Source organism: Lygodium microphyllum, chromosome 11, assembly GCF_053477565.2.
Source record: "Lygodium microphyllum isolate KBCC chromosome 11, Lygodium_microphyllum_v1.1.10, whole genome shotgun sequence".
Lineage (NCBI taxonomy): Eukaryota > Viridiplantae > Streptophyta > Polypodiopsida > Schizaeales > Lygodiaceae > Lygodium > Lygodium microphyllum.
The window spans coordinates 135,937,196-135,952,969 of record NC_141145.1 but is presented as its reverse complement, the minus strand read 5'-3'; the positions used below and the strand labels follow the sequence as shown (position 1 = coordinate 135,952,969).

Genomic DNA, 15,774 nt, shown 5'->3' with positions numbered 1-15,774 from the left:
AGTAAACTTACTTTCACATCTATCTATCTATGTACTATCCATCTATACATACTACCACATCTATCTATATTTCTAGTATCCATCTATACATACTACCACATCTATCTACCTCTATATGCACGATCTCCTATACATACAAATATAAGTGTCTACGTATATTCAGACACGCAAAATAGATTGATGCATATTTATTTTGTGCACAGCGAAAGATGGTTGGAAGGTGAGAAGCCAAAGATCTCTCTCTCTCTCTCTCTCTCTCTCTCTCTCTCTCTCTCTCTCTCTCTCTCTCTCTCACGTTGGTCGATCAGTCACGTTGCTTGTCCCCCCCCCCCCCCCCCTCTCTCTCTCTCTCTCTCTCTCTCTCAATGGTTATTCGACGGCTTGATAAGGAAAAGTTTCAATATGGTGGACGTAAAGGATTATCGCGTTCTATTTATGATGATATATCCGATGGACCTGATGCATTATCTGATGGCAATGATGATGATGTGAGTGATGACAACGATGTTAAAGCTGATGGACCTGATGCACCACCTGACGATAACAATGATGACCATGATCAAGATGTGAATGACGATAAAGATGTTAAGACTGATGGACCTGATGCATCATCTGGTGACAATGGTAGTGATGTTAAGACTGATGGACGGGATGCATCATGTGATGATAATTATCATGAGGATGTTAACGATGTTAATTACGATAGACGTAAAGCCGATGGACCTGATGGCGCCTCATCGGATGATGAATACGACGACGGCGACGACGACAATGATGATGTGATGAAGAAGAATAAGAATGCTGAGAACAATAAGAAGAAGAATAGGAAGGCTGGTGAGGTTAAGATGATGATGAGGGTGGTGAAGACGGCGGGGGCCAAGCGCAGAGGCAAGACGTCGACGAAGGAGTCGAAGGAGAAGAAGAAGAAGGAGCCCATCGACAGAGACGCCATTCTGGAGGTGATGTACTGCAAGCTGGGGCCAGAGGAGGAAACCTACCATCTCGTCAAGGTCCTCGAGCAGGAGCCGCATCGACTCTACATTCACTACCTCGACCGTAAGCTTCATCTTCGTTCCTTATAACCTTATAATAGTGCCTTTATCAATGACTCTAATCTGCTTTATTTTCAGTGAAAACATTTTTCGATAGCAGATACCAAAACCTTTAACTCCAAATTTTGAAGGGATTTTTGAATGCATTCGTCATCTTTTAAACGTTCAACTTTTGTAATGCTCAAGATTGTAAAGCTTCTTTCCTAAATTTTGAAGGTTTTTGTTTTTATTTTTTACTTCATTTTCTATTTTACAGTGTTTAACCTTGATTTTTAGTGAAACTATTTCTTTCTTTCATATCTCTTACTTTGTCATTACATATTACACACACACACACACACTCTCTCTCTCTCTCTCTCTCTCTCTCTCTCTCTCTCTCTCTCTCTCTCTCTCTCTCTCTCTCTCTCTCTCTCTCTCTCTCTCTCTCTACACACAAAGAGAAACACACACACATATATCCCATGTTTATACACATACGCTTACTGAATGATGGACTAATGGGATTTTGGAGGTTGCACTTAAATGAGATTGTGTGCATGAACATAGGCTTCTTTAATTTTTTTCTTTTGTAATGCCCATGTGTATTAAGTTGAAATTTTACGACTTCCAAAAGGATACATCTAGGGTATAATCATAATCCGAATCAAAACAAGGCATGACCATTAATCTTCATCACCTTGCTATAATACACAATGCCCTTATAGATTAATGATTTATTTTTAGAACCTTTAAAAGCTATGCAGACCTCCTACCTAAGCTTAGAATCTAGATCCATAAGCTTTCTACAGCTCGGAAAATTTTTTAACATGAACCTACAAATTACAAACCAAACAAAGGTGGCCTCTTTATAGATCCACACCCTAAAAAATTCCTCCTAATCTAGGATCATGATTGGCCAAACAAGTTTTCTTCATGTTGATTCTCTCATTAAAGCCTAAAATCCTCATTTGTTTCTTTATCAGATTCCAAAGAGGTTTGGCCTCTTAACACTACAGAGTAATGAGTGAGCTAGGGACTCTTCATCTCTTTTATAAAGTGAACACGCTAGCTAAGTCTACAACCTTGTTTTCACTCTATTCATAACATAGATTTTTTCCATGACTACTTTCAAAATGGTAAGGTTCAAGTCTAGCTAAAGGAATTTCCTTTCAAACATGGCTACTTCTTTCTTTATAAGGCTATATCTTGGAATTGGAGTACCTCCTCTTATAGAACCTGCCCCCATTTTTAATTGGTTGAGACGATCTCTTACAAAAGTCCCTCTATTTTATACATCCACACGTCACCTTGCATGAAGCAAAAATTAAGAATTTAGCTAGATAGTCTTGAAAGATCTTACAAGAAGTAGGTTTCGAAGGGCTATGCCCATCCATTCACTTTTTGTTACATTAAGATGAAACTATCAAGAGATTGTATTAAGTTTCTAGAGTATTATTGGCCTAGGTCCCATGTATTTTTCCATTCTCTAAATTCCTTGGAGCTATCTCTTTAGACAACAATACTTATCCAAAAGTAGGGGTAAACGGAGAATCAAAGTTTTCGAAGAGGATCCATAAACTCTTCTATCAAATTAGTCTATTTTAAGAGTAATTGCCAAGTTTCAATAGATACTAAGCAACTTCAAAGTCACCCATCTTCATCTTATTTGATCTTAAGGCATAACACATCCAACCAATCAATTTCAAGCTATCAACAAATAAGCAACTCAAAGTTACCAATCTAATGTCTCATATGACTAATCCACTTATTTATTGTAATTGCATATATTTGGCTCATTAAATAAACGTAGTAAACATTGACTTTCTAATGTCTATAATTTGGAACATACTAGGTTTTAATTTTTGGGTTTCTAATGCCTATAATTAGGATCATATTCATTACAAGGAACAAAGTGAACCCCTCATGTTGTCTTAGCCTTATATTTTGTGAAATTGTTTTTAGGATATTTTCAATATTGGATACACTTTATATGGTTTCAATATCTCAACCAAGTTACCAACATCATCCACAACTTTAAGTTTAGACTTTTGATGTAGTATATCCTTGCATTGATGTGATTAGTTAATTGATACTCAAGTAGGGTACCATTTCATAGTGTATCTAGGTGGAATGACCAAGTTATAAAGCCAATGGATTGCAATAAGAATTGAGATAAAGTGATCAAAGGACTTGATTAATCATTGAATACTTAGTGATTTTGGTAGATATTTATATGCATAATCTCATTACACACACACACACACACACACACACACACAGAATTATGAGATAATGTAGAGTTACTAGATTCATTTTTATGTGTAGTTGATAGAAGATTTGACAAATGGGTAAATAAGGAAGAGGTGGTGAGCTATGTGGATGCAGAATCAATGAAGAAGGTTGGCATTGAATTCTACTTACAGTATCAATTGAAAAGTTTGAAGTTTGTTTCATAATTAAAATATGATAATATATAATGCAATATTTGTAAGACTCTTCCATGAAAATCTAGGCATCTTGATGTGTTAAATAGTAGCTGGGCTTGATACAGTTATAGAGTACTAATCTCATGACTTAAGAAGAAGTACAAATGAAAAACTTGCTTACCATTAAAGCTAGTACGTCACCAATAGCAATTGTGTTAAACTATAAATGGCAAAGCAAATAAGGTGACAATTTAAGAAGAGATATAATGTGTTAGAAACATTTTAGAAAGATAAATTCTTCTACATTTCATGATATTATTTTAGGTGATGTTATCCACACTATGTGACTATTGCCCTTCCAAGCAGAACATGCTAGGAATGTGTTCAAAAAAATAGATTAATGCTTCTAGGGAGGGGGGTAACACCCTGTTCACAGGTCTATGGACAACATAAGAGCCAAACCAAAAACTAGTAAGTAATGTCACAAACCCCAGGAATGATCTAAAGAAGTGGATACCTACAATCATATATTCTACACTGCACCTAGGGGTGCTCAAGTTAGATACATTCATTGGTCTTAGTTTTGGTAGTAGGATCCATCTCTAAACCCTTAAGTCTTTCTTCTCAATCCCTCCACAATCATGCAAGGCCCATCAAGGGTAAGACACACCTAGTCTCATCTATGGTTAGTAGACTTGTCTCATTGAGTCACTTGTCCCTTCTCTCTCTACCTCTCTCTAGTGAGTCTCTACTTCTTGTTCACCTTAGTGCCATCAACTCAACAATGGAAGCAAGGTGGAAAAGACATATGAAAATAAAATCAATCTTTACAATTGCACTCATAGTTGTGATCGCAGGAGCCCCTATTGTAGATCAATGACCAACAAGCCAATATTACCTTTCCTTAACTTTCTCAAACACCCATTTCCTCAACAATGGTAATTATTTCTACCTTCATCCAACAAGTTCCCTTGCTTCATCTATTGCATCAACTCAACGGACTAATGGGACTATTTTTTGACTATGTAGTAATCTTGTGGACCCACAATAGTCTCTACATAATAATATATAGATGGTGATGGAATTTGGTAGAGAAACACAAACCTATTCTCTATAGCTACTTTTCCTCTCATGCTTTTATAGCCAAAACTTGATTTTGAAAATTTCAACCTTCTGAATTTCAAAACATATGCATCATAAGGGTCTCTTTAGTGAAATGTACCTGATCCTAAGGTCATAGGGAGGGTAGTTTGGTAGTCATCATCACCATTTGTGCTAGCTCTGAGCATGCCTAGGTCTACCTCACAACCAAAGCATCCAACCTCATCCCATAAGGATCAACCTATAGGTTCCTAAATATACAACTCCTCTCTCTAGCAATACTCTAGTATTGAGCTAAGATAGTCACAATTTCACAAGCCATCAAAGGCTCAAGGCGGGCAAGCACCACACTTGGTTCAATGGAAAGTGAGAAGTGGGGGAGAGCTAAGTGTTAATCCCTCTGCTCATAAGGCATAGTCTCACACTTGTCCCCAAAAAACTGCTTAACCGATTCTAAGACTCAACCCTAAGAAAAGTCACGTTTATTGACATTTTCTAAAATTTCAAGAAAACCACCCAACTAATCAAGTCCTCCTTACCACAAGGTGATTTTGTCATCAAGAAGATCATCCATCTGCTTCCCATTAATGGAATGTCATATTTTAGTTATCTAAGCAAGCATACTACTCACGCTATGAAAACATATAAAAATAGCTTTCCTTATTAATCTTTACACAAGTTTCATTGACATGTCTTTAAATGCAAATACTAAAATAATCCTTTTGAAAAACATAATGTTTTATATTATTATCATATTTACAATCACTTTAAAGAGCACACTAACCCAAGAAACCAGATCACCACCCTACCTTGTTCCTCTTGGGCCTCCAACCCTAAACCATGTTAGGCTCATATAGGTTTTTCTCCCTATCTTAGGATCAAGATCAAGATTATAATTGTATAGGTTTTCCTCCCTATCTTAGTATCGGGATCAAGATTATAACCTCAAACTCAAGCCCTATTGGTTCTCGCCCACGATAAGGAAGAATCTTCATATATGAATGACTATATGTAACTAAGCCGTGGTCAATAACCTTAGGTAGTCTATATAAAACCCTAAGTGAGGAGTATCTGAGGCGAGCCCTAGTGTAGGCGCAATATTTGAACTGTGATAAAAAATGTCGGGCGCATTTATTATCGCGTCTACTGCTGCGTCTACAATTTTGCGTCTAAAAGCGCGCTTATAATCAGAGTTACACGCTCATATAGATGCGCATATAGATGCGCGTATTGATGCGCTCCGTAAATATATAATCATATTTATAAAAAAGTGGATATATTCATATTGTGCATCTATATAGGCGTGTATCTACGCATCTAAAAAAGCGTTTACTCTGCAAGTTTTTGACAAGAATAGACACGCATTTATCCTGCAATTTAGACGCGTTGATAGACGCGCAAAATAGAGGTATGAAAAAAAAACCAGAGAGCATGTGGCTTTGCAAGCCACATGCTCTCTAGTTTTTTTTCCCCCCATCAACATCAAATTGTATGCTTAGGAAAAAAGAGAAAGATTATTTCGAAGATTTTTGTACTGAATACAAAACAATGTATGTAAAACACGAAATTTCATATATATAGATGAAACATTTTTACAAGATGATTTCTAGTGCTTGTGACCTCAAGTATGGTCATGGTCGCAAGCACTAGTTGAAAGTAATACATATCAAAAATGAAAATTACAAGCCAAGGGGGGGCATGCATGCATGGGGCTCCTCTACATCTCCTTAGAAGAGGCATCATCATCGCTACCACCACCGCTGCCTGTGCCGCTGCCATTGTCACCACTGCTACTGCTAGTCCCCTCTTTGCTATCCTCAACTGCATCAGGATTCGCCTACACAAAGGATTAAGGTATATAAATACCATTACAAACAATAAATTAGAGCTACCTATACTTTTCATGTAAAAAATAAAACATACCTCTTCTGATGGTGGAATCCTCATGGCACGATTATATTGCTCCTCCATGATGAGTCCCTCCTCGTAGAAATGCTGCCAAGTTGACGCCCAGTTATGACCTCGATGGTAGCCTACCCCTCTAGGAGTAGGTATTCTACCAATGATATGATACTACAAAACAATTTGAACATACAACGTATTAGAACACACTACATAATGAAGTGAAACAAATTACAAATTTAATTTTTTTTTAAATCAAATAATACTTACAAACTCAGTCTCCCATGACTCCCTGCCACCTGATCCATAATGCGACGATCCCATGGCTGCCATCTGGATACGTCGCACCTCCACATGCTGGCGACTTGTCATTTTCTCCGCTGCTCTCTTCTTGGCCTCTTTCCACTCCCTGCACTGGAAATTGGTCCACAGTGACTCCTTTGCGCGCGTCATAAGGTGAGACCTCTTGTTATGAAGCGCGTCTCTCACCTTTGACCGTCCCCAATCATCTGAGAATCGTGAATTCTCGGGATTAGGGTACCTTCTATGTACTGCCCGCAACACCTCTTGCCACAAACCATTTTTTTGGTGCTTGAAGGGAATCATGCAATCTTTGTATGTGGCATGCACGACACTCCTCAAGTAGGCTATCACTTCCCTTCCCTCAGAGTCATGAAAGATACCACCAACATCAGTGACAGAGTAGTACATTTGTGGAGGCTCACCTCTCTCATTTCCCGGTGAGGGTAATCAAGAGCTACCTCCTAGGCAACCCCCACAAAGCCCTTGACCTCCTCGTCCTCCTACACGACTCTCCCTCCTCCCTCGATGGGCACTACCCTCTACCTCACTCGATGCACGTGTTTCTGCAGATGCACGTGCTTCGGCCGATCCATGTACTTCAGCTGATCCCTGTGCATCAGCTGATCTATGTGTATGCATAGTGCGTGGAGTACATGTTAGTAGAGGTGTGCTAAGGTTTGGTGTTTGTGCGGCAGTGCTAGGCAAAGATGTGATAGGTGTCCCAAACATCACACTGAAAACCTCCTCTGCAGTGGGAGGGCGACCAAGATAATTGGTCATCTCCCCCATGAATTGCTCCTTGTTTGGAAAACCTCCAAAAAAGCTACTAACACCTCCAGAAAACTCTGCTATGGTGTTGTTCATGCATTCCAACTCAGGATCAGTGCTGGAGGATCCAGGATTCCACATCTATACAAGAAAAATCATATTACCCTGTGCAGATAAAACATATTACATGCTGCGTCTATATCTGCGTCTATATGTGCGTCTGTCAGCACGTCTATTTCCTCGTCTATACCTACGTCTACACTCTCATCTGGATGCGCTGACAGACACGCATAGTCGGATCATTTTTTTCAAACTTGGTTAAAAAACGCGCAAAAAAACCTCCATAGATGACAATCTATAGCATGTAGAGAGAGAGAGAGAGAGAGAGAGAGAGAGAGAGAGAGAGAGAGAGAAACAGACAGAGAAAGCAAACAAGATTGAAAGAGGGAAGAAGAACTCACCTTCTTTGCTTGTTCCGATGGGTGGTAGCTAGGTTGCAAGCTCCTTGTCCTCCTTCTCCCTTCCCTTGGTAAGTTGCTTGAATCTTCTTCTCTTCCTTGCTATTTGGCTCTTGTTCTTTACTCTTTGGCTCTTCTTTCCTCCTGTCCTCTTTTTACTCATATTTCCTTCCCTCGTTGTCTTCATGAAGTGATAGATAGACATGAGTAGTGATGTCGAGCTCGAACTGCAGAAAACGCGCAAAAAACGTAGGAAAGCACAGGTTTGAAAAGAAAGCCACAACTAAGCTAATTAGATGCTAGCTTTTGGTTGTTTTTTGATCAACATGACATTACTTTCCTAGTCTTTCAATATCAAAATGTTTGCCTCCATGTTGTAAGTATCAATGCATGCATTTAGAGAATATGACATATATAGATTGTATGTGCATAGTGGTCCAACAAATCAAGCCACTTTCTTATTTGCAGGCATTATATATTGTAGTTAAACTCTAACAGTTTATATTGTGCAAAAAGGTGTCATTGATTTAAGCTAAGATCTTGAGCTATATTGCTATTCATACAATTTCATTTATGTTGGGTTGGCCAATCTGCTTTATTAATGCAAGATATGCTTAATATGATGCTTTTGATTGAGAATAGTGGTGAAATATATAGAAAATCTTGAGATAAGAGATGGTACACTAGCAAATCAATTGACCTATGTGGTGACATATATAACAAAGCTTGAGGATAAGAGATAACACATTGGCAAGTCAAATGGCACATATGTGGTGACTTACTAGACCATCCCACTTGCAATTGCATGCAAGTATCAATAGGTGGATAAAGCACAAATGGTTTTTAGCTAGAAAGAGATAATGCAATGAAGGTGTATATGAAAGAGATAGAGAAAGGCATATTATCCATCAATCAATCAAAGATATGTACATGAAGTGACTTGATATAGTAATTAGAGTATCGTCATCCTAAAAATTTTTAGGATGCTCCATTGACTTCTGCAAGTTCCCATAACCTTGAAGTAGATAGCCAACCACACTGTCCATGGAAGGAAAACTTGACCTCATCAAATTAACCAAGTTAATTTACTTATACATTTCATAGATAAGAGATTTGTAGTTGGCTTGTTGGTATTGCAAAGTATCCTTACAGTGATCTATTTTAGTCACCAACAAGTGCACACATTGGCTAAAGATGATGAAAAGAGGACATGTGCACATTGGCTACATGTGGTCCACCTTATCTAAAATTATATGTGAGCTATAAGTGCACCTTGACATGATTGGAATAGCTTGCACATGCACAAGCCAACTAATTTACATCAATCTACTCATGGTATGAATTGGCATGCATGTCTTGCTTTTGCTTTGATTGTATTGATTGTGATATATATTCCTCGAGAATAATGAGAATCAAGGGACTACCCTAAAAAGTGAGGGTACTCCCTTGAATCACCGATTAAGCTTTGATCTATAAGTTTATGCATGGCTAGGTTAAGTGCACAACAAATGAGACATGTGAGTGTATTGATCAGTTCTCTCTCTCTCTCTCTCTCTCTCTCTCTCTCTCTATATATATATATATATATATATATATATATATATATATATATATATATATATATATATATATATATATATATATATATATATATATATATATATATATATATATATATTGCACATGCACAAGTCAACCTTTGATCTAGACGTTTTAGCCATGGTTAGGTTAAGTGCACAATAGATGCAACATGTGCATGTATCAATCACTTCTTTGATAATTATGTCGTATATACATCCAATCATCATGCCCTATCCAATCACATTTGTATAGGGCATGATTGGATGTATATAGGGCATGAAATCACATATATATAATTAGCTTTGAATGATTGGATGTATATTTGTAATACTCAGAAAGAATTAAAGTTGGTAATGTATATCATGTCCTATACATGTATACCCTATACATGTATATCATGTCGTATATACATGTTTATCATGTCCTTATGATCCTATACATGTATGTCATGTCCTTATGATCCAGGTGTAATTATGTCGTATATACATCCAATCATGCCCTATCCAATCACATTTGTATAGGGCATGATTGGATGTATATAGGGCATGAAATCACACATATATAATTAGCTTTGAATGATTGGATGATATACATGTATGCCCTATACATGTATATCATGTCGTATATACATGTATATCATGTCCTTATGATCCTATACATGTATATCATGTCCTTATGATCCAGGTGTAATTATGTCGTATATACATCCAATCATGCCCTATCGAATCACATTTGTATAGGACATGATTGGATGTATATAGGGCATGAAATCACACATATATAATTAGCTTTGAATGATTAGATGTATATTTGTAATACTTAGAAAGAAGTAAAGTTGGTGATGTATTCAAACAAATACTAGCTGTTAAGAGGTTTGGTCATATTTAGGGACTTTATGAGAAATGAAAAAAATGTGCGTTTATTTTCGCATCTATAGGCACGTTTATAAACGCAGATATATAGACGTGTTCTGTATACTAGCGTAAATAGACGCGCTAATACACGCGCTTATAAACGTGCCCGCTTTTTCGCATGTACAATGCACGTGTATAGGGCCTTTCTCTTGTTGTGATTGACGTCAATGAATATATCACTCATGTCGCCTTCAAAAAGCATTTAATATTTTGCCTCTATCTAACATCAAGGTTGACGCTATCATCGTGAGTAGCACCTACCACCATAAGCAGATTCTTGATTGGTATTTGGTGTAAAGCAGTGATCCTAATCAGTGTCTAAAAACATGTCAAGTTGCTCCACAACCTTTGCAATGTGTGCAAACCGCAGTTCTTGCACACGAATATTTTTGTTGAAAGCTCCAATCAAATCCATTTTTACAAGTACATTAGTAGAACTAGTGATCCCCATCATAAAAAACTTTCATCCCTTAAGGGGTCTTCTTTTCAATGATTGTAGAAGAGACACTATCATGAGCACCTTTAAGCATACATGTAAGTAATTTCTTTCCTTCACTAGATATAGCCAACTTTAACGGTCCCTTTATGCCAAGATATAGCGTCCATGTGTCCATTCAAAGCTCTATCCTGATGGCTTTCACATGTAATTCTTCTTGTGAAAAAGCCTTGACTTTCATGACTGAAGGATATAAGCTGTTGTCGAGATGTGGGTCGTGCCTTAAAATATGATTTGAAAGAGAATTTCATGCCTAATCATTCATGTGGTTTGTAATTTGAAATCCATGCTATGCAATCCATCAAGTGATGCTTACGAAAAATTATGAATGCATTGAAGAAATTGTGCCTAGCCTAACTACAAGTGCTCATGCATCGTGAAAATGCAAACAAAAAAGATACACACAGCGGAAAATTAAATTCCTAATGACGCTAACTAATGTGATCAAATTCTTGGCGAAAAACTCCACCCTCAGATTTACAGTGGTGGACGCGCAGTGTCACGACACCGTGTTTAAAGTAAGTTGGTGAGTCACAGATCCATAGGATCGGGATGACAATGCCCTGCACTGCATGCGACATAAAAGCCAAGATCTCAATCTTTACCAGCATTGAGTATGGTCCCAATGGATTCCATAGTCCAAAGACGTTCACCTTAAGAGTGAGTTGGAGGGTCCTCCAAGGCTTAACTAGTAAGGTTCCCTTCCGTGGCACTAAGTTAGTGGTCAAACCATATTACAAGCACTCCCTCATGCTTTCCCTTCTTCAAGGCTTTTTCCTCCTGACTCATTCTATCCAAGCTTAAAGGGTTCACTTCATTAAGTTCAAAAGCATAGCCAATGACGCCATTGCTAAAGTACACTTGGTTCCTACTTTGATCTTATTTGGCTAGGATGGGGTGTTGCATTAGAGTGAATGTATGGTTTTCTTTATCCTTAGCCACAAGCTTAGCTTGGGGGTTATGGAGGCATCCTCATTCTCATATCTCATATTGGCCCTTGCGACCTATCTCCATTTTTTCGTGTTTGGTTTCATCTTTGTCTTCTTCTTCTCCTCCTCATTCTCTTTCTATTCTTCCTCTAGATTTTCCTTCTTCCTTTTGGCCCTCCTAGATCTACATTTTTCATTGATTCTTCATCCTTCTTCTTGTCTAAGTCTAAGTCTAAGTCTTCCTCTATCTTTTCTTCTTTGGCCTTAATGCCTAGCTCTATATGGGTTTATTCTTCTCGCTCTAGTTTATCTTTTTATTGCTTCTCGTCTTCTTCCTTTGGCTTTCTACCTCTCCATACTCTCAACTACGTTTGCTCCTCTACCTCTTTCTACTTGTGTATTTTTCTTCCTAGCTTTCTTCTTCTTGCCTTCAATTACTTGTTTGTTCTTGCTCTCATGCTTTTCACCTTGCTCTATCTTTTCTTTTCACTCATCTTCTTCCTTGCTAGCTCCATCTTTTCTTCTCCTTTCTTATCTCATCTTTTCTTCTATCTTTGTTATGGCTCTATCTAACATATCTTTCCCTTCTTCTTTCCTATCCTCTTCTTCTATCTCTTTCCATGTTCTCTTGATTCTCTCCTTCAACTCTCTTTCTAGCCTATTATCGTTGAACCTAGTTAGGTTACTTTGTTGTTGAAGTTTGGGTTATGGAGGATGAGGTGTTCCAAGATGAGGATTGAGTTCATCCTCTCCCTTCTCTTCTTCTTTGCATGACTCTTCTACTTCTTCTAACACTTCTCTCTTCTCTTCTTCTTTTTCTTCCACTTCTCCTATCTGCTCTTCTAAGGTTGGGGTTTGACCCTACACAATGAAATGTTGGCTCCATATATAGGATTCCCTGCCCAAGGTGCTTTCATCCCACCATTTTCATCTTATAAGTTTACTTCTTCATCTAATTCCTCATCCTCTTCATCATCAAAGGCATCTCATGCCTTAAAGAAGTTTGCCACTCTGGCCTCACCCTCAATCTCAACGAGCAAAGGTATTTCTTGACTCATGCAATTGTGTGTCTCATCTCTCTTCTCAAACTCTATCTCTTCCAACATTGGTTCTTCCTTAAGTTGGCCTATAACTTGTGGGTGCAAGGCTCATCCTTCTCACATGTCCACCTATCTTCATCTTCTTTTTTGTAGCAATCAAAGAGCTTTAATGCTAAATTAGTAGTAAGACATACCTTTAGCTTATCACCACTCTCTTTCTCCATAGGAGTGCACATTATCTTAGTCTACTTTTTGAGGAGTTTAATCAAGAGAACAAAAATAAGGGCATAGTCTTTGATGAAGATATGGTACCATCTTGCGAGTTGTAGAAGTCCTTTCATTTCATGGATAGAGTTTGTGGAGATGGCCAATCTTGGACATCCTTCACCTTGGACATCCTGTGAGCTATAAAAATCCTCTAATTTCATGGATAGAGTTTGTGGAGATGCCAATCTTGGGCATCCTTCACCTTAGCTAGATTAGCAAATATCTCTTCAAGAAAGACAATGCAGCCTAGGTACTTAACTTTCTCTTTGAAGAATGTCATCAAAGACTACAAGAATGAATTTGTCTAGGGAAGGCTTGAAAATTCTTTGTACTAATTTGTTAAAAGTAGATAGCGCATTGGTCAAACCAAACGGTAGAACAGTAAATTCAAAATGGCCATATCTAGTCTTAAAGCAAACTTTGGGACATCCTCTTCTTTAATTCAAATTTTATACTAACCTGATCTTCAAAATCAATTTTTGTAACATCGCGCGGACCATAAAACCACCCTTTTAAAATTAATTGAAAATTTCCCCCCTGTCGTCACCAACGACAGGTGGCAAGGGGGGGAGGGATGGAAGGCAAAAGACGGCGTTGTCGCTACATGGCAAAGGGGAAGAGGATGACGTTGGCATAGTCGACGAAGCTAGAGTCGACAGCGACAACGTTGTAGGTGAAGTCAACGATAATGCCATCCCCCTTGGGCATATCAATCCGTTCCGCGGCCACCTCACCCAGTCCCTACTGCCATGCGGAACGAACAGGTGGTGGAGACACCATGACCACTCCACTTTCTTCCCCTCTAATAATATCCCTCTTCCCACTATCCCCCCCCCCCCCCCCCTCGTGTAGAAGAAAAAAAAGGGGGGAATACCACCTTTGCCCCCTACTGCCGCCACTGAGAGAGAGAGAGAGAGAGAGAGAGTATTTGTGTGTTTGTCTGTGTGTGTGAACAAGAAGAAGAAAAAGAGGAAGAAGAAAGGGAGGTGAGAAGAGAGAGGAGAAGAAGAAGAGAGAGAGAGAGAGAGAGTGTGTGTGTGTGTGTGTGTGTGTGGGATAAAGACACCTTGATCGTTCTCCCCTTCCCTTCCTTAGAGGGTGTCCCATGCATTCCTTCTCTCCCCGTTGCTATGAACCCAGACCCCATTTCCGCAAGTTTATTCTTCAATTGCAAGCTCATTCTAGCCCTCGCTAATCGAGTACAAGATGTGAAAGTCCTTTGCAAAGTGCGTCTAAAAAGAGAAGAGATCAGGGATGGCACCCAAGTGGACATTGTCGTACCCAAATGGCAGTCCCTCCATGGGCAACAAAGCCTGAAGGCATCACTGCCAATCCAGCTGCAATACCAATTGTAAGTAGTGAATTTTCAAATTAAGAAGAAGCTTGTTTTGATTTCCACATAAGGCATGTTAGATGCTACATGAGAATAGGTCATGGAAAGGGATAGGTTTCATCCCAGATATTCGAAAGATAAAGTTGCAAAGCGCAAGTATCAAGGAAAGTTATTTGTATTTAGATGCTATGCAACAAACTTGCATATAGCATAATAGCATTCTAAGGTATTGTCGACTCTCCTTTTCTAAAAAATAGTAGATAAGTATTTTACCACACTGGAAGTGCGTTGAGCTTGCATGCTTGACAAATCACATGGTAAGTAACCTAACCTAAAGGAAGTTCAATCTCAAAACTCTAGTGTGTAGTTAACACAAAGAACGATCATAAGGATTAGATCTAAGACGTCTTGAGATCCGTCCGATAGCGACTATGTTATCAATCCTATTCGGGGTTGGGCTAGATGCAACAACAACCTTAGGGGAGCACGCAAAGAGCTCAAGGACTAGGAAACCCTAAGTCAAAGAAAAGACCGATGCTTTTGTATTTGTTGGGAAAAAGATCGGGTTGTTGATCAAAGTAAGTGCTCAATAGAATTTGCATTCTTGCATTGTTATATGAAACCTTGGCATGTGTCTTAGGCGATGTGTTAAGTAACTTTTGCATAGAATCGCTTAGATCCCAAGGGGAGAGCGAGTATGCAATGGAAGGGTTATCCTGACTATTCTTGCAATGTTTGGAAATGAGTACCATTTTTTGTTGGTTGATCAAATAATGTTCTAAATGCTCTTGCATTAAATTGACTATTGGATGTGATCTAGATGATTATTTCAAGTGGTTGTACTTGATGGTAAATGCATGGCAAGGGTCTGTGATGACAAGTTGCCATGGGAAATAAAGGAATGTTTCCTTGGAAGATGATATTAGGCTGATTGCATTGACTGTGCTTGATTCTTAATTGGATTAATTAAGAAAGGATATTTGCATGGGTGAATCATCTCCAAGATCGCACTGGAGATTACCCCGAGAGGGCACTCCTCGATTTATGGGCCGAAGGTCGAGTGGTGAAAAGGCCAACCACGGAAGTTGTGTCTCACTCCTAGGTTGCTTGGGATCAGTGGAGCTCTGGACACCCCTTGCCTAGATCGAAACGGAGTTGTAGACTGTTATGAGCCCAATGTCTAGGGCGTTGGAAGATCCTATTCTAGATACTATATGGAAAATAT

The 15,774-nt window shown here is 38.6% G+C and overlaps 1 protein-coding gene across 1 annotated transcript in view; it reads left to right on the top strand.

Annotated features, from left to right (window-relative positions):
- The first annotated feature begins 365 nt into the window (after nt 1–365).
- LOC148029423 (histone acetyltransferase of the MYST family 1-like) overlaps nt 366–15,774 on the top strand; it is a 177,313-nt gene continuing 161,904 nt past the window's right edge. Inside the window, exons 1-2 of the mRNA XM_087688561.1 lie at nt 366–1,056; nt 3,357–3,430. Of these exons, the coding sequence (XP_087544687.1) occupies nt 366–1,056; nt 3,357–3,430 (765 nt within the window). The remainder of the gene's footprint in view (nt 1,057–3,356; nt 3,431–15,774) is intronic.